This window comes from Triplophysa rosa, linkage group LG10, assembly GCF_024868665.1.
Source record: "Triplophysa rosa linkage group LG10, Trosa_1v2, whole genome shotgun sequence".
NCBI lineage: Eukaryota > Metazoa > Chordata > Actinopteri > Cypriniformes > Nemacheilidae > Triplophysa > Triplophysa rosa.
Genome location: NC_079899.1, coordinates 21,854,503 through 21,874,695, shown reverse-complemented (window position 1 = coordinate 21,874,695; position 20,193 = coordinate 21,854,503). Strand labels below are relative to the sequence as shown.

Below are 20,193 nucleotides of genomic sequence, written 5' to 3'. Positions count from 1 at the left end.
TCCCCTCCTTTCTGTCAGCCTACACTGATCTGATTGGTCAGATGGTGTAGTCTGCTGTGATTGGTCTACCTCGTGCAGTGTCGCAAATGGAACGTAGGCGGGCATTACACGGAGTGAAGCAAATCTGACCCGGAACTGAAATTAAAACGACAGACGACTCGTTCTCGTGAGTCAGAGTCGACTCCTTTGTTTTCATGCCAATAACTTTGTTATTCGTTCACTTTCGGCTTTACAACTTGGCAGACTGCTTACATTCACACACAGCAACATTACACTGCATAAACTGTCATTTTAAGGACATTGTAATATTTACTCTTTAAAGTATACATAAAAGTTTACTTGAAAAAGAAATAAAGTGGGCCAATCTGACATTTTTCAACAAAAACGGAGCGTAATTAAAGAATATAAAGAAGGGAATAGCCCTGTATGAAAGGTCACTTTATAGCCAACTTTATTTATATTCCTTCAGTGTTTTAGTTGATGATAATGTGAGGTGGAAATGTTATTTATGTTTTATCTCTTATTCTTTGTTGATCTATTTTTTAGTTATTCATTTATTTTTCTCTATATAAATGTTGTGTTTATGGGAAAAAAGTTACACACTTAAAAAGCACACTTATAGGTATACTAGTAGTACTTACTGCATAAAGTACACTTACCCCAAAATGAAAATTCTGTCATCATTAACTCACTCTCATGTCATTTCAAACCTGTAAGACTTTCTTTTTTCTGCAGAACACAAAATAATATATAATATATATATAATATATAAAATAAGATATTTAGAAACTGTTGGCTCCCATCGACTTGCATTAGGTTAGTGTCCATACAATAGAAGTGAATGGGGACCAAGTTTTTTTTACCAACATTCTTCAAAATATCTTCTTTTGTGTTTTGAAGAAGAAAGAAAATCATGCAGGTTTAAAATGACAAGAGGGCGAGAAAATGATGACAGAATTTTCATTTTGCCGTGATCTATCCCTTTGAACACATAGCCTACTTGAACTTTTGCATTATAAAATGAAATTGAACTATACTTTTGTACTTTTGTAAGTGAATACCTTCTGAAATCTGAAAAGATCCATGATTCACATTCAGTGATATGAAGGCTGTATTCATTTCAAAGTTAGTAAAGATGTGCATTTTGTTTTTTAAAATGGTCCTCAAGCATTTTATGATATGTTACAACATGCATTTCCTCATTGAATAAACAGTATGTGCCATGCTGAGCCAAGACCTATTTGGGAGACAGTTTTAGTAACATATATTTGTGGGTTAATGCATTTCTAAACTGAGCCAGTCATAAACAGCTGGGGTCCGGATGAGCAGACAGGTCCTCAGTGGAAAGTCTGGGCTAATATGGGGACTTGGCATCATACAGTAAGACAACCTCAAAAGTTTTTGCCTATGAGAGCTGCAGTCTGTCTGTCGTTTCAACATGCGCCAAAGTTGCTCTTCAGGAACCACAACTGATGACCTGTTGACTTTTAAGAACCACATGACTTTAAAGATGGTTTATTATTTTTTCATCCAAACGGAAATGAACGCTGTGCCCAACTTCAGTGTTTAAAGCATCAATCCAGTTTGTCCAATTGCTTTCTTTTTCTGTAAGCTGCTTTGGGTAGCGTGATACAACATCATTACACAAATTGCAAATTGTTCTGCAGTAGCTTTGAAATGTAACGTTCCTCGACCAATCGATTTTTAAAAGTTTCAGTGCGCACAAGAGGCACTTGTAAGGTGTTTGTGTTGTTTAAAGGGGACACCTAAACTATTCGTAGTGATTTATGAATAAATTGAGAGAGGGCAGTTTGTGGTTTTATGGTGTACAAATAGAACAGCCGAAACCACGGGGCTAAACTTGCCAGAGGCTTGAGTTTAGAGAAGCGTTTGGTTGAAATTCAGCGATTAGTGGTAGAAATAAAACTTCAAATTTCCTCTTCCACAGAGGTTCCAACTTAGAACTGACAATTGCAAACAAATTACTTTTAGAAGAGTTTCTGTGTTGGTTTGATTTGCTATTCCTCAAAGGTTTTCCTCAAAACCTTTTAAATACTCGGTTATTCCTATTAAAGTTTCTTGTGCTCATTCATCCACAAACCAAAGCTGCGGGCCAAGTCCCAAACATTTTCATCTGGACAGGTTTTCTTTATCCTTCATCACCACTTTAGAGGCAATTTAGCTCAGAAATAAACTAGACTTTGCAGTTTCTATATTTGGCAGCCTTGCATAAACTACTGAATAATATTGTATCAATCTAAATAAGAACATTGCCATAGTTTTTCTCTCAGTCCACTCAATGTGGCCATTTTTTCTAATTTGAAGAAGTAGGAGGTAAAAAAACTCCAGTTGTGTTCAAAAGCAAAGCTGAACATTTCAAAGTCCATTAAAGATTTTTATCAGTGTGAAAGTACATTTACAGGTTTCCGACTGCAGGTTCGTTCCATTGAAATTAGCCAAATTATATTGTTGGACTTTAGAAATCCACCGTAATGCATACATTTACCCTCCATTATCTTTCTCAGTTCCGTGACACTCTGAAACGCCCTTTTCCAAATTAAAGGACAGAAATGCCAGAGCCCGACATTATGAGCTGTGTGCTTTTTAAAGCAGCGCCTATTCAATCTCCATCTATCTAAATGGGAGATAAGCATCTGACAGTCAACTTCACGCCAAATGCTCATTATTGTGAATTTGCGAGAGCTATTTGTATTATTTTAAAAATCTGTCTGCCAAGCTTATCCAGGTTGAAACAACTGCTTACCTGCAAATAAAAAGACGTTGATACTCCAACACTTTGTGGCAAAAGAAGCGCTTTGTTTTTATGACACTATTAAATCACAATAGCATATACTGACGCTTCTATAGGGATGTGTCTTGCTTTTTTAGAGGAACAGTTCACCCCAAAACTGTCATCATTTACTCACCCTCAAGTTGTTCAAAGCCTGTAAACATTGAGCCTGTAAAAAATTGGAAAAATGTTTGTAACCAAACAATTCTGGGGCACTATTGACTATAATAGTAGAAAAAACATTACCATGGTAGTCGATGGTGCCCCAGAACCAATTCTTTAAAATATCTTCTATTGTGTTATAGCCTACATAAAGAATTTTACGCAGATTAGGAACAATTTGAGGGTGAGTAAATGATGACAGAATTTTCATTTTGGGGTGAACTGTTCCTTTAAGTTCACATCTCTTCTCTGCTAGTGAAGTTCAATAAAGTAAAAAATCCTTATTGTGCATAATTAGTAATTACCAGTTTGATGTATGGAGAATCTCAAAATCCTGACTAGTGATATAATGTCTTACACAGCTTTGTTTTGTTTAAGAGACACAGATAAATATAAATTGTAATGTAAAAGTGGCCAAAAGGTGCCAAAAGAGGGTGTGATGTAAACATATTGGTGGTGCCTTGTAATGAATTACACATGTGTCTCATAATTTCTCAGCTTGTGCATCTGGAATCTTGCTTTACATCATTTCTCTCCCACTAAACTGCAGGTTGAGTGTGGAAGTTGACGTTGTGAAATTTATATTTCTGTTTGTAGGTTCTTATGCGTACATCAAGGGATGTTGGGTCTGTAATCAGTGGTGTTGTATTCCAGATGAAACCGTAAAGTTACTGGAAAATGAGTTTATTACGTGAAACACATCAAACCATTGATTCTCTGCTTTTTCAAGGAGAACACCCACTTTATTTGTAACATAGCAGCATTTAATTGTAAGATATTATTTTAAAACTTTGTACTGTTTTGTACTATTGGAAGGATTCTGTTTCAAATCCTATTAGAATAATGCCAAAACACACAACAAAAATGAATTTTGTAATGGTTGTGGAAAAAGCTAATGGTGCATAATGGTATTTTATTGGAAACCATTCATTTCTGTAATGGTTTCTATTAGGTTTTTCAGCTGGGATATCTTTAATACTGACTTAAGTATAAAAGATGGTTGAAATCAAACTTTGATGCTTTACATCTCAAAATTCGATTGAGTCTTTAGCCTGGATTTCAATTCTGCAAAACAATTTTCAAACACAACCGATGGCGTTTTCCGCAGTAAAACCATGAAATGCGTTTAAAACGACAAAAGCGATGGGCAGCGATGCCACCACATGAACTTTCATGAGTCAGCAGAGGCAATTACTTTCCTTCCCAGAAGAAGCGACGGCACCGGGTTAGAAAAACTACTGTAAGTGTATATTACACCCTGGTGCACAAGTTCAAGGGAACCTCCCTCACTCGGTATAGTGCCAGCATGGCAATATTGTTTTACGATGCCAAGATCTGTGTGTTCATTTCATGGCTTTGACGAAGAAAGATGAAGAATTAAAAGGACTCTTTTCCTTTAAAACTTATATCTCAATTTCCCCCCAAGTAACACTAAGAGTTGTCTGTGGACATCAACCAATCTGTGATTATAGCTCAACTGGTTATGTTAATAACCCATAAGTAGGCCTATTAGATAAACAGGTTTCCAGCTAACGTAAAGTACAGAAATATAGTCTCTTTATAAGTCTATATTTACACCTGAGCGAAAGGCTTCATTTACTAAACGCACCTGAAGCCATTTCACCTTGGCAGAAACTCTTTTGCATACTAAACCCATTTCATTTGAGCGCATAAATAGCACTCGGATGATAAATGGCATGCAGCTGAAGTCTGACGTTGCTTTTGCTATATGTTAATTCGAGCGATTGTGAGAGACTCAAAGTTGCTAACAATGAGCATCCAATCCATTGTGTTCTCAGCAGGCAGACAAAGCAGAGACAGGGTGTCAGCGTGCGCGCAGGAACCAACTAATTCCATATGTCCCGCTGTGGGATTATTCTACACACCACACTGCAGGCCCTGTCCAAAGACCGAGATACATGGTAGGAGCCTGTGGTCTCTGCATCACCCCCGATGTCTCCAGTGGTCCACGCTGTGACTATCCCCTGGTGGCCTGGCTCCAAAACCAAAGGTAAAGAAAGCTGTGGAAATGATATAGGGGGTTGAAAAATAGATACGGTTTGATCATCCTCTGGGCTATTTATTCACACACTCCACTCACTATAGCATTAGCTTCTTCAAGGAAACTATAAATTAGGTGAAGGATTTAACTTGATGTTTTTTGCTACCTTACCATTATTGCTATCCAAAGGTTGCAAATTAGGATTCTCCTTGTCTCCCGGCAACCACCGAGGCCAGAAAAATGCGTCATAAAGAATACGCTGGATTCGCTTGTGGCTTGTATGCTAAAAATGGCAGAGTTGTACTTCCTCTCTTATAGCAGTTCCCAGAGATGGTTTTTAGCCGGTACCTGATGCTACCAGTGTGCAGGAACAGTGTGATGTCTTTGTTTAGATGCACAACAGATGTCTCAGGATTACGGCTTGTTGGCATCGCTGGGACTAACAGCTGACATAAGCATCTTCCTATCTGTTTTAAAGCGATAGTTGATCTAAAAGTGATAATTCGGTCATCGTTGTTATGGCCTCCTGTTGTGTTGGGAAAGCAGAGCTCATGGGTTCGTTCCTCTGGGAACAAAATGTATCATTTGCAATGCATCACCTTCCTTTTCAGAAGAACACAAAAGTCATACTTGTATAGTCTACAAAAGCCAGAAAGGCCAAATAAATTAAAATACACCAAATTTATAGTCACCAGTCGGTTTTATCAAATGCAACTGAAAAGAAAAGTTCACCCAAAAAGAAAAATGCTGTCAACATTTATTCACCATTGTGCTGTTCAAAACTTGCATTTGACTCTTTCTTGTGGAACACAAAAGAAGACGTTTTGAGAAGTGTGGTTTTCTGTCCATGCAATGGGCGTCAATGGGAATGGGGTCCAATGTTGTTTGTTTCCCAACAGTTTTCAAAATATCTTCTTTTGAGTTCTGCAGAAGAAAGAAAGTTATTCAGTTTTGGAATGAAATGAGGGTGAGTAATAATATGATTTTATCATATATGAATATGATAAAAAATTGGTGCACTATCCCTTTAACAACTGAGATATTCTAAGTAATCTCAAACCATATCTTTGCATGAGAAACAGACCTGAAGCGTGCAAGAATGAAGAATGAACTGTTTCTTTAATGTGTAGATCTACAGTATGTCTAAACACACTACAGCCATACATCGTGCAAACACGGTATAAATCTGATTCAATTCGAAAAACAGGGCATGTTTTTGATTCATTTAGAAAAGTCACTTCAAGCACAAATGTTTTGAAGTAAACAGCATCATTTTAGATGTCTTCTTCATATATTTAGAAGCACCAGAAGAACATGTTTTTGTTTTGACTTCTTTCCTCTGGCTGTGGTATAGATATTTATAAAGAGAGACCGATGCCTGGTTCTCAACCACAATTTGTTCAGTAACTGTTGATTTTTGCATCCGTCCTGTTTCCTCATGTGTAAAATGACCATCTGTGCTGAAGCCTTTAAAGATCCCGGGCTTGTCTCCAGCGGACATGCTGACCGGTGAGTATCTGCACCAGATTGCTGCATAATTTAAGTATTGATAAATATAAATAACACCTCAAGGGTGGGCTAGTGTAAATCAGACCTAATAAAACTGTTGCAATACTGCAAGACTATGACTTTGTAACTGTCTTCCCATAGCCCTTAAAGGAACAGTTCACTCCTGTTTTCATTTACTCACCCTCAAGTTGTTCCAAATCTGTGTAAATGTCTTTGTTCTGATTAACACAGAGAAAGATATTCAGAAGAATGCTTGTATCCAAACAGTTCTTGGCCAACATTGACAACCATAGTAGGAAAACTTGAAATGGTCAAAAGTTCCCCCAGAACTGTTTGCTTTCCTACATTCTTCAAAATATCTTCTTTTTTGTTCAACAGAACGAAGAAATGTATAAAGAAATGTTTTCCTACTATGGTAGTCAATGGTGGCCAAAAATTTTTGGTTACAAGCATTCTTCCAAATATTTTTCTCTGTGTTCATCAGAATAAAGAAATGTATACAGATTTGGACAAGTTGAGGTTGAGTAAATAAAGACAGAATTTCCATTTTTGGATGAACTGTTCCTTTAATGTCAAAACATCGGAGGCAACTTTCAAAGTAACCAAAAGTAAACTCGGAGTCCACCTAAATGATCATACTCCCTTCCTAAAACAGAAGTGTACACCTTTAACCGGGGGCAGAATGAGTTACAGCCAAAAGAGGGAGGTCATCACATAATAATATAGTTTGTTTATAGTCATACAGTATGTAGTTGTACAGTATATTTTTTCCACATAATTTATATGTACACACCTATTTTATGTTTACTTTTTATATTTATGTTGCTTGCACATGAACTTAAGCACATTCACATGCAAAATATTTGATATTTTTTACTATAACGGAAATGCATAAATACTCACTCAGACTGCTTGCACAAATTCACGTGCTTTCAGGAAAATATAATAACTATATAGATGCCGTCTAATTTAACATCTGTGTTTAAGCTATTTCAAGTCTTCGTCGGCCGTGTCTTTGTTTGTAAACAAACCATTAAATGAAAACCAGCTGCTGCAAAAGTTAGCAAGCTGAGATTTATTTATAACAGAAAGTGAGACAGATGTCCAGAACTGTCGATCAGCACACCTCACTGCAGCGATGATTTATTTGGACACGTGACAGTCCGCCCCTATATGTTTTGATTCACATAGATGATATTTTTGAGGTATTTCATGATTTATTTTTTTAAGACCATGGTCCATGTCTGGTTTGAGAGTTTGTCCGCATAAGTCGTCTGGATCGCCCTGCGTACGGTCTGGGTCTGTCAGGCTGCCAGTTCCACACTACTCTTGGAAAAGAAGCAGACAGCGCCGAGCCAACCCAGTCCAGTGGGTGTTAAAGAGATGTTGAGTTGTTTATAATATAGTTTCTTCTCTGGCAACCGTGTGAAAATGTGTTTGGGGGTGGCGGAGGAAAAGGTCAACTACCGTTTCGCCTAAGAAATATAAATCAAGTGGAACTTCTTGTGTCGATGTCAGTAAAGCTGTATGAAGCATGAATGAACGTGGTTGAAGAGAATAGTTTATTTTTGCATGGCATATCTAGGCTTTGGGTAGATTGAGAGAATTTTCATGTTAAAGTGAATGAACTGGACAAGAAAACATTTAGTTTTTCACTAATTCTGCATAATTTGAAAATATACCTTTTTTATTATTCACATTTATGCATTTGGCAGACACTTTTATCCAAAGTGACTTAGTGCATTTAAGGTATACAGTACGTTTTATCATGATGTGTGTTCCTGGGACTCAAACCCATGACTTCTGAGGTATTCACAATGTGCATCGTGTCTAATGTCTTCTACACTCTTTTACACCCACAAGAACCTTAAACATCCTTTAACATGTTGCACAAAATGTTCTTTGTAGTGAGAAAAGGTTGTAGAGACTAAAAAAAGGTAAGAAAGAAACTTTTCAATTTTAGCACTTTATTTCTTCTTTATTTATCTTTAAAGAAACAGTTCTGAATTCTCAATTCTGTCCTCATTTACTTACCCTCAAGTTGTTCCAAATTTCTTTGTTCTGATGAACACAGAAAAAGATATTTGGAAGAATGCTTGGCCACCATTGACTACCATAGTAGGAAAAATTGTTCTATAGATTTCTTTGTTCTGTTTAACGCAAAAGAAGATATTTTGAAGAATGTAGGAAAGCAAACAGTTCTGCGGCACTTTTGACTACCATTGTAATTTCTCCTACTATGGTAGTCAATGGGGGCCAAGAACTGTTTGGTTTCAAGCATTCTTCCAAATATCTTTCTCTGTGTTCATCAAAACAAAGAAATTTATACAGATTTGGAACAACTCGAGGGTGAGTAAATGATGATAGAATTTTTATTTTTGGGTGAACTGTCCCTTTAAGGCTTATAAGAACATGCATGAAGTGTACATGTGAATAAGACTGTCTCTGTTGTTTATTGAGTGCTTTCTCCAACATGACAGGATATGTGTGTTAGCTCTCCCGCTGGCCTTCGCAGGAACTCCGGACCTGTGAGACGTTTCTGGCTGTGGCTGCAAACACAACCTCCATCCACTCCGATTTTTTCACGAGTCGGTTCCATCTGGAAGCATTAAGAATAACATTAGCATTGCTGTTTGGATTTACTGTTTAAAATGTTTCTTTCATCCACAAGGCCAAGCGGGACAAGTAAAGGTTGGATGGTGAGCATCATTCAATAGTCAAATGCTTTTATTTACAGAGCGGCTTACCCAGGCATGCTTATATCTTAGGCTTTCCACCTTGGCTAGGCTCATCTCCAGACCCCTCTCTCTCTTCTCATGCACTGTTCCTCTCAGTGAATCGCACAGGAACCGCAGCACCAACTTCAGAGACCATGAACCCGGCAGAAGCCGTCAGCACGCTGACTAAGTCAAAAGTTGCTGCTTTTTTGCTCAGCAGGTCCACCGCAGTGATCACGTAATGTGTGGACCTGAGGAAGACCTGGTGGAGGGTGAGAAATAAAGGGTGAGGTAAAATCCTTATCTTGTCCACCAGAGGTCCTCCTACAGTAGCTTTCGGCCGAATGCAGCTAAGGCCAAAATCTGCAGGGCCTTTTTATGTTTGCCAGATTTCTCAAGCAAGATTGCTTTCTCCACATGAAGATTTGAGGACTTTTTGTAGTCTGTGTAAAAAAAGAGTAAGAAAGCAAACACTAAAGATTTTACATAAACATGCTATTAAACATAATTTTCAAAAGTCTTTGTACTCTGTCTATATGACGTCAGCATTATAAACAGAAGACTGTCAAAGTAATTGCTGTAGTTTCAGCTCTTCATGTCTCTATTTTGTGCAGCTTTGCTTGACTGCAGTATCTGTTTGACATAATCTGCAATGAGCATATTATGATATTTCTCTTCCTGTGGGTAGATAAAGTGCATCTTATTTAGTCAAGAATAACCTGGCATTTATGTCTACAATAAAATGCATTTTATTTTTTTAATGTGCATTTCAATGGAAAAAATAGAACGGTCTCCTTGCTGTTTAATGTATTGACTTAACATTCCAAGTAAAGATCCATGGCAACTGGGTTGTTAGTAAGAAAGGTGAGGACTTCTTCCGGTGCAAAAACACTCTATGATGCATGCTTCTTGGTAAAAATGAGTATTCCCATCTTTAACAAGAATGTCATTTTGTATTTGATCAAGTCTACTGCATCTCAGATATTTCTATTGAGAAAAAGACCCAGTACGAGTACGAACCGTACGGTTCAGAAGAGATCTCAGCGATGTCACAAACTGAGATCGGATTTGCCAAGTCAGCAATCAAATGTCAATATTGAAGATTTTGAAATGAACTCAAACATTTGTCATCAAATTTATCCAAATGCAAATGATTTTGCCTATATAATCAACATTATGTCACAGCTCTGTAGTCCAAATACATTTTAACAGTTTAACACAAATCGTTTCCATTTTAATTTTCCCTAAGCAATTTTAAAAGAAATATCGGACAGAAAAATGTTGGTAATCAAAAACCGTTGGTCCCCATTGACTTGCATTGGTTTTGTGTCCATACAATGGAAGTTAATATGGACCAACGGTTTTTGGTTACCAACATTTTTCTAAATGTCTTTTTTTGTGTTCTGCAGAAGAATGAAAGTCAGTTTTGAAATGACAAGGGGTTGAGTAAATGATGACACAATTTTCATTTTTTGGATGGACTATTCCTTTAAATGCAACATAACTAAGTACTCTATTAAATCTCCTGAGCTATAAAAGAGCAATCTCTGAGAAATTCAATTTTGCTCTATTTATTTTCCAAAGTGACTTACAGTGCATTCAAGGTATACATTTTATCACTATGTCTGTGCCTGGGATCAAATCCACGGCTTTACCTTGCTTATGCAATTATGCAGTCAACACTGTTACATGCAATGCATTTTGTCATCTATTGCCAAATGCTAGTATAAACATGAAATCTGTGCTTCTCTGCCCTCTGCAGGTGAGAAACAGTATGTAAAGAATACTTGCTGTATGTTTAGAATACTTGCCTTATCTTTCTGTGGAACCCAGTCTACAAATTTCCAGATGATGTGTTTGTGTGCTGGTTAGAGTATCGACGATATGTTGAAAAACACCTTGTGACGTATCCTCGCACTCTTCCTGTATGATTTTAAGCCAAGTCTGTAAAGAAAAATATCAATTCAAGCCACTTTCTCATTCTGTTTCATCACTTTTCTGTTCATTATGAAGATACCTGGATTGCATTGAAATGCTGGCCTGGACTTTGATAGAGCAGTCCAAGTGTGAAAAACCTAAAATATCAACACATTTTTAAGTTTTACTCCAAACCTTCTGTGCTGCTCCAGGTCAAGCACACACATCGGAAGGTTACAGTTATTTTTAGACAACACAAGCTGGTCCAGTTTCTCATATTCTCTTTGTTCCAAGTACAGCTTTAAAAGCGCTGAGTCGATATCCTGAAGACAGGTTTGGCCTTGAGCTGTTGGCCTGACTTCTCTCAAGAAGTCGTCCAAGAAGTCGAGGTATTGCTGAAATGTTGGCCGGTCGTCTTAAGGTCCGGAGATCCTTGGCATTGCTGACTGCTGTTGTCTGAGGTGTGAAATCTTCACTCGCCACAGGCATGGCTGGATAAAGACTAATGATTTCCCTTGGGTCCAGTTCACTTTTACTGGAGAACGAAGATGAGCTGCATGGTCATCAAAAGCTGAAAGGTTCCCAAATACGAATAACTGATAAAGCAGACCTTACATGAAAAGCTCTTTTGCATCCTCAAAACCCGTCCTGTAGAACTTTATCATCCCATTGGTATAGAGATGACATTCTGATGTAGATCCTAAAGGAAAGAGAAATCACAAACAAGATACTTTTAATATCTCAGTTGTTTATAAGACAGCAACAAGATAAGATGGAGAGCAAAAAGAAACATGGTCTCTTGCTTCTTAGGGTTTCCTCCTGGTAAACAGACAATCTCACACGTTTCTCTAACATTTGAGACAAAGTTATTGCTTAAATAAAACATAACGGAGAACTCAAGTCTCCTTAGATGTGAATCTCTGAGCGTTTACATCGGCATCAGTTTTTTTTTTTGTAGTTGTATTAATATTTTAAATGAGCTATTTAAAAATATATATTTCTAGTTTTATGTTAGTTTGAGTTTAATTTCTTTAGCATTTGATGTGCTTTTGTCATTTTATACAAGGGTTATTATTTTAATGCCTCGACTTGTTTTTTTTCTTCTAAGGAAACATTTCTAATATTTGTTTAGTTTATGTCTTTCCAATAATATTTAGGCACATATTTGATTTCAATGGTCATAAATGTTTTAATAATTTAGTTTTAGTTATCAATAGTAGCACATCTCAGGATAAGCATAATGCAAAAAAAATCTTTATTTCACAATGTCATAATCTTGCATCACCTTCCACTGTGGGATTATAAAGTAAAAAAAGTTAATGGTTTTAATATTTAACAAAATATGTATAGTTAGCATTATGGGCCACTTTTTTGTACTGCAAAAAGTGCTAAATGAACTAAAGTAGTGCTTTGCCTCATTTAAATGATTGTTGTTCTTTTCGATGCAAACGTGGTTAATTTTTATGTAAATTGAGCTCATTATGGTCTATTTGACAGCACTATTTGCTTAGCACTCCTAACACACCAATCAGTGTTGTCATGGTGTCATTTTCCTGTGGCTCCCACAAACACAGATGACAGTAAGGTCACATGCTTCCAGCGGGTTAATGTAATAGCTTTCTTCAGTATTATAAACCTGCTTGATTTACGCTGGCACATTATAGATGAAGTTACAGTTACTAACATGTCAAACGAAGATACGACGTAAATCAACTCAGTTTAGTACTTAATCCTCAATCTTGAACTCTGTCCAGCAGTGTAAGAGCTTCATCAACTCTCTCTCTGCTAACTAGATCTTGAATTTGATACTCAAGGGGAACCGGTGACAGGCGATGAATCTCTTTCTCAGCCACAACGAAAATGCTTTCTGTATAAAGAGCCAAAAATTGTGTTTACAAATGAATGAGATCAATGCCCTTAAAGGAACAGATCACCCAAAAATAAAAATTCTGTTTTCATCAATACCCTCATGTCATTCAAAACCTGTAAGACTTTCTTTTTTCTGTGGAACACAAAAGAGGAAATTAAAGTGGTTTTGTGTCCAACAGTGGAAGTCAATGGACGACAATGTTGTTTGGTAAGATGATCAACAAGAAAATATTTAGGATGATAATTATCCACAAAAAATTTCTTAGATAATGAAAGTGAATATACAGTATTGAATAGAGAGGAAGAGTAAGGTGACATCAACAAGGATGTTTGTTTTCTGCTAAAAGATTTTCTTTGCAATGATAGGGAGGACCGGGGACATTTTTTAAGAAAGTAAATTGTATTGTCAACTTTTCATGTTGGTTTTACTGACAACGACAATTGACTTAAACATAAGACAAAAAGAAACTTGAAAGATACAACAATCCACAACAACAAATCCACAGACTACTGATGGAAGATTTTTGTAAGATTCTGAAATGAACCTTCAGTTGGGACGAGAAATTTGCCACTTTGTAGAGTAACCGTTTGCTTCAGTTGCTGGTCCAGCATGCTATATGAACGGTCTGATGTTGTAGAGCTAGCACATATGGAAAATACACTGCAGCATCCACCACTCCATCCGGCCAGAGGAGGATGCTGAGATGTTCCATTCTTCATCACAAACATGCCTATGAATCAGACATGATCAGAATTACTTCACAAAATACAAACACGACACTTCATTTAGTCTGTGGAGGCAGAGGGAAAACTCTATTGTTTATGGGTTGCTTTTTATAAATCAGTAGATGTAATGGAGTTTTCATGTATGTACCTTAATTTTGTGTGTGATGTTTGTCCAAAAATTCCAAAGAAGAAATAAACATAGAAAGTTAGATTATTTTTAAAGTCAAAGGGAGCTCACGTGTGATTTAATTATTTAAAAAATCTTACCCAAACATCCAGGCCCATTTAAATTAATTCCCCTTTTCCATATTTTGTTGGCTATGATATTTTGTTTTCCCAGGCCATGGGAAAAGGTCGAGAGTGGTTTGGCTCTGATAGTCATGGAGAAACTGTCACAAGTGGCCACACACAGACAAGTCTCCTGCACAGCCAGAGCCACGGGTTCGTGAGGAAAAAACCACCTGTCTCACACACTCCCATCTGTCCACACACACCTTATACGTAAACGCTCACTGCTTTTTTCTTGCTGGAAGCTATGAAAAGCTCCACAGAAACGAACTGACTGACTCGCGCATGCAGAAAAGTGACATGTTCTGGATTCTCTTCAGGGTAGAAATGGGTTTTAGCGAGAACGTGTTAAACACCGTGACAGAAGCGTCCCACAGCGCCAAGAGATGATTCAGAATAGGGACCGCCGTCAGCTGGCCGATGGCTCCACTTCAGCCCATCTGTCTCTTTTCCACCTCCCGCACGGCAAGACTTCCTTCACCGCTCACTATATTTACACTCAGATACTCCACGGCTCCCTCTTTGGTCCCAATATAGAGGTTTTTACCAAAACACTCTAAACACCGAATGCTGGATTTGTCTCTGCCTCTCCCAGAGGGCAATTTTTGGAAGACTATATGAAGGCTTTCATGGTCATTTTTTCTTGTTTGGGTCAAAAAATAGACCTAAAAAGTAGACAAGACACTTAGGGGATGAAAAGACAGCTCTCGTTAGCTCAGATATCTTTGGGCTCTAAAGCATAAAAAGGCCAAGCATAAACATGGGTGATCTCAGAATTAGCTTTTGAGAATATACAGTACCGTGTTTGTTGGTCATGATGCTAAATAAAACAAGTAGAGAATGGTCTCACCTCATTAACGCTGAAGCTGTCTGTTTTTCACTCAAGTGTATTTTGACCTTGCTGTGTGATTCTCATCCTGAGAGGAAGTCTGTGTCAGCGGTTTTATGCTGCTTTTAGTGTGCATGGTTGCACATTGCCAAAAACCCAGAAAAGACTAGAAATATATGACAACTAAGACAAATACACATGAGTTGTGTTAGCATAATACTTTATGTTTACAGTTATGTCTAGTCATATTAGATGAGGCCTAGACAGATCTGTTTTATTCTGTAGGGGTGGGTTACACCCTTTAACGACCCACCCTATTATTAGATGATTTACTGTAAAAATACGAATGACAAAAACCTATATGTGTTTTCTATATAAAAATGTGAGTTAAAAACCTAGAACACTGTTGTATTGAAAAGCAAACAAACAAAACCAGTGTACCGTGATGTATAATATATAAAAATAGATGGAAACAAAAACAGACGGTAGAAAAGAAGAAATTAGACATTTATTAACAAAAAAAATACACATTTAGTGTGAGCTTGAAGTACAAATCTCAAATGCGATTCCATTATGCATCCTACACATCACTACACACTTCAGTTCATCAGTCTATTAAGCTTTCGTGTTTCTTCGTCAAGACTTTCTACACAACCTTGTTTCATTTATTCAAACAGAAAAGAGAAAACCAAATTTAGTATAAGCAAACCTTTACCGTTTTAGCAAAACAAAACTAACAACTGCCTACACAAGCATTGTGTGAAGCTGTCCAGCAACAGTTGGGATACTGTTGAGTGAGACACTCAGGTGAGCTCACTTCTCCCTGCCGCAGTCGGTACATAGGATGTCATCACGCTGGGTTAGAAACCCGCGGCCCACCAGAGAAACGGAGCACTGCATACAGGTGAAGCATTCACTGTGCCATTGGCGTTCTTCAAAGGAGATGTACTTCGCACCTGCCAGGCCTGGACCACACACACAGAGGTGACATTCGAGTAAAATACTTTCCCCGTCAAGAAATGTTGTTTTAAAAGGGCTGTAAACAATATTCAACATTCTGGGATTGACACGCCCCCCAAAGCGTCTATGCGGACGCTAGTTGTGTTGGACTTCACACAGACCGTTCGGTGCTTTGATGTCACACCGATCGCCTCATCAAGTCAAACTGACTGCTTAAAATACTATATAGACTAATGATTGCTTATATAATTGCAACATTGCTTTACTTAATAGAGAGAAACTAATGTGGGTATCTTTAGACTGATATTCAGTTGTCTGGGCAGTTTGCATGATTTGACTGTTGGTTTTAAGCGATCTCTCATAATAAATAAATAAATAAATGTAAATGTTTTTATTGCATTTGTTGATTAATTTTGCCGGATAACAAAACATCCTTATTATTACTAAACCCCGCAGCATGCAAATGATACGCGCGATGTAACTACGGTCCATCACGCAGGCCAAAAAAACGCACGAGTAAAAGCGTTGCGAAAATTCTAGCTGCAAGCGTTCACTTTCGGACGGGATTGCGTTTTACATGATCACAGAAGCCGAAAAACAGAATGTAAAATTCCTCTGGAGTTTTCAGGGAGAAAAGAAAACAGACTTAGTGCCAGAGACTTGTTATAAAATCATGTCTGTGGCACGAGTTTTTCTAACCATCGTCGTCTGGAAAACTAGTGTGGTCTGGAGGATGGCTAAGGTAGGGAAAACTACTCCATCCATTGCAGGCAGTTTAAATATTCAAAGGCTGTAACATTGACAAGTTATATTTCTGGACACTGATTTCAGTGATATCTCAGGTAACATGCAGGTTAACTAATTGCTATTACATTAGAAATGCTTGCATCACTTTTAATTTTAATGTTGAATCACACTAAAAATATTCGCCAGATGTCATTTATTTAAAGGAAGAAACATACTAGTAATTGGTTTGGTGCAGCCCACACATTTCTTGGCATACAGGTTGCTGAAGCAGTCCAGGCAGTATGGGTAATTCTCTCGTGAGGTGAAACGCTGGCCTGCCAGTTGTCTCTTGCATCCAATGCAAGTAAAACATTCACGGTGCCAGGGTTTATCTTGATAGGTGACACCACCAGTTGTAATGGCCTACAGAATTGAAAGTGCAATAAAAAAAATGTGCAATTGCAGTATTATCAGTAAGTTTTCATATTGTTCATTTGTCTGATTTCTTTACTAAGGTATATGACTTACTTTTTTGCAAGCACAGCATTGGTAGGCAAATTGCTTCTCAAAACAAGGGACGCAGAAGTAATTGTTATCTTTAGGGATGAAAGACTTTGTTCCCATTGGTTGCTGACAGCGTTGACACAGAAAGCACGTTTCATGCCAGCTGTTGCCTTTGTACTCCATTTTTCGTGAACCTAACATATGGGGTTTTAGATACAGAAATGAACATTTAACAAAAATGATTGTCTTTGTAATCTAATCAAAATGTAATGAGTTGCTCTTAATCTAAAACAACTTTCCATTCTCATGTGACATCATCATGCCCTCTTATTTTTATTTTTTTACCCCTCCCCTCCAGCCACCTGTCATATAGAGATTTTATCTTTTCATCTTTTATCTTATCAATTACTACTAAAAAAACTCTCATTCTGCATTTTCTGCAAGGTTTTTTCATCCAGAAATATTTCCCAGATATGACGAATATTTTCTGTATAAAACACACACATATACATCAACCACACATGTGCTAGCTATAGAGAGTTGTCTGTTAAAATGATGATTCCCCACTGCTTGCTAAAAAAAAGCTAAAATTACCACCATTTGGTTCAGAAAGGCGTAATGCATTGTACCTGGCATAATGGTTTTCTTGCATGTGGTGCACTTTGAGGAGTACTCATGGGAATAGCATTCAGTGCAAAGCAGAAGGTCATCTTTAGCAGCAAATGGTTTGTCCACCAATGATTTGCTGCATTTGGCACACTTGAAGCAATTTTCATGCCAGTGTCGGTCTTTGTAGGAAAGGTCCTTAATTACAGTATGCATGCAGAAAAAGTGAAATACTCTGTTCTGACGTTGTCACTCATTCAATACACAAGCTATTTAAAATCTTCATTAACTGTTCTCATAAACAAAACATTTTGGTTGCATTAAAATAATACGATTTTATATTTTAATTCAAATGTAAATGCGTACATTTTGATGCTTACAGTAATTTTACAGTTAGGCATACCTTACAGTTGCACCCGATTGGCAAAGAACACTCCTCGCAACAGTTAGCGAACAAATTCTCGTAACACTTTGTACAGTATTGCGTGTCCTCTTTCAAAATGTATTTCTTTCCGAGCAAAGTGTCCTTACAGTAATGGCAGTCGAATCGTTCCACAGACATGATGCGTTGTTATGCCTTAAAAGCAGTAAACAGAGTCATAAAATGTTACAACGTCCCAGATGAAAGCAATCAGAGAAGTGCCATCTACAAAATATGGGCACGTCTTAAAACATTTATACAACATGATGTAATGGTGGTCTCTGCAAACTAGGTTCCCTTCAAGGAAATCTTAAACCCTCTGAAATGTTTCTGCAAAGCTGACCTCTGTCTGTAAGAGTGAGTAAAAATCTACCTTCAATGAGCTTCAGAAGGGCTGCAGGGTGACTACCGGGCGTAGGGGTGGTCAGAGATTGAGGGGATGCATTAAAATGACCCTCTATAAATACTATTGCTCTTATTAGCTGGAATCCCTGGGGACAATGAACCAGTTGCTTATCTGCACACCTTTTATGGGAGGCAAATCACAACACACTTGTTACGGTCAAGATGATGTACGGAGCCTGTGATGTGTTAAGATATCTGTGTGTTTTAATATCAGTGTGACTGTGTGTTAAGAGACCTTTATGTTTTCTTTTAGGGCACTACATGAGAAAATCACCTATTTAATCTTCTTTAACTTTTAACTTTTCAAGACAAAATACTCTCCTATATCTGTCTTCAGATACTTTATACCACATTGCATCCACATCTGAGCCTTCGAGCAACTGCTGATGGCTCGGAGAGAGCTGGAGGCAAATGTTTTTCTCGTTGCCAAGCTTTTCTGCAGCCTTGAAAATTGCTTTGCTTTGATTGAACGCTCTATCGACTGTACAGCAATTTCCACAGCAACAGGTTTCACACAGAGGGCTTTCCTTGACTTCTGCTAAATGCCGTAATGTACAGTAAATGTCATTTTAAACTAAAAAAATAAAAATGTTGTCATATTCTCATATTTGCGTAATTGTGTGATTTTCATTCTCCTACAGGAATGTTGAAGTTGATGCTATTTTTCATCTGATACTGTAGCTTTGTGCTTTTTTGTTACTTTGGAGCCCATGCCCCCATTCACTTTCATTTTACTGCCTGCCTGCCTTTTGCAATTCTTGCACTTGCTTGACACTGCCATTTTGACTATGACTCAAAGTTTGCGGTAATATGTCCTGTTTGAGCATACTTGAACCGAATCCAGCTGATTAAAAATGATTCTCAGAGGTTGTACTCGTATCATTTTTCAAGTGGATGAGAGAAATGATGTGGACGCAAAAATAGCTCGGAAAGATCAGTGGTTAAAGAACTTAATCCGTCATGCATGCATGTAGTCCCTCAGAGAAAGTACTGATCAATGCTGTCTGAAGTTCTGCCTCATTGTCTCAAATACTGCTTAAGAAAACCTTGGTGCACAATAAGGAGATTTGGTTAACGTTCTGCATTGATGTACACGTAAATTGTACATGAGAACCTCGTGCCACTCTTACATTACTGTTCACCGTAGCTTGTTATCTTCTTCAAACATTTGTATCTGTCTTTTTAATCTTACACCTGTAACAAGCGTCAGCGTGACCTGGATGTCTGAATTGGAAACGCATCCATCATCAGGGGTTTTTAGCTTGAAGCATGTCTGCTGAAGTACTAGATTAATCTCCGACTGTGCAGATAGCAGCTTCGCTCGGTACAAACAAACACGCACAGACTTTGGGTTGCTAGGCATCAGGGAGCCGACTACACGTTTGTCTGAAACTAGAGAAGTGAGTACAGTCATTATATTGTGTGCTATTTTTAAATATGTGGGTTTTTTATTTATGGGTGTATTTGCCTGAATGTCCATACAGAGATTAAGAGGGAGGTAAGAGTGGAACTGCAGGGTGAAAAAACGGATTTATAGAAACTTATAATGAAAGAAATCAGAATTATGAGGTGACAGCGTGTTAATGGGTCGAGCATTCATAACCAGCATATGTCTTGCCTGTTCTATATGGTCGATAAATGGAGCTGAACATACGTGTAACATTCCTTTATAATTGAGGGATGGCAGAGACTATTGAGGTGGGGGCTATATAGCCAGAATAAACTGTCTTTATTTGATCAGTTTAAAGCTCCAATCGTTAA

The 20,193-nt window shown here is 37.7% G+C and overlaps 2 protein-coding genes across 2 annotated transcripts; both read right to left on the bottom strand.

Moving 5' to 3' along the window:
* Positions 1-8,724: 8,724 nt before the first annotated feature.
* si:ch211-266g18.9 (transforming growth factor-beta receptor-associated protein 1) lies at positions 8,725-14,797 on the bottom strand. The gene is given in 27 exon segments (XM_057343100.1): positions 8,725-9,063; positions 9,212-9,355; positions 9,357-9,470; positions 9,472-9,529; positions 9,531-9,613; positions 9,656-9,676; positions 9,723-9,778; positions 9,781-9,853; positions 9,970-10,113; positions 10,969-11,044; positions 11,046-11,125; positions 11,199-11,256; positions 11,294-11,515; positions 11,517-11,633; positions 11,714-11,798; positions 11,902-11,917; positions 12,844-12,965; positions 13,513-13,584; positions 13,587-13,654; positions 13,656-13,698; positions 13,961-14,040; positions 14,042-14,084; positions 14,087-14,147; positions 14,149-14,196; positions 14,198-14,256; positions 14,259-14,646; positions 14,777-14,797. Coding segments are annotated over 27 exon segments (2,499 nt in total). The 3' UTR covers positions 8,725-8,916.
* Positions 14,798-15,304: 507 nt separating this feature from the next.
* Positions 15,305-18,463, bottom strand: fhl5 (four and a half LIM domains 5). The gene is made up of 6 exons (XM_057344014.1): positions 18,401-18,463; positions 18,010-18,183; positions 17,630-17,804; positions 17,025-17,194; positions 16,733-16,919; positions 15,305-15,775 (listed from the first exon to the last, which is right to left on the bottom strand). Exons 2-6 carry the CDS (start codon positions 18,166-18,168, stop codon positions 15,624-15,626), a joined length of 843 nt encoding a protein of 280 aa, XP_057199997.1. The 5' UTR covers positions 18,169-18,183; positions 18,401-18,463; the 3' UTR covers positions 15,305-15,623.
* Between the last annotated feature and the right edge of the window lie 1,730 nt (positions 18,464-20,193).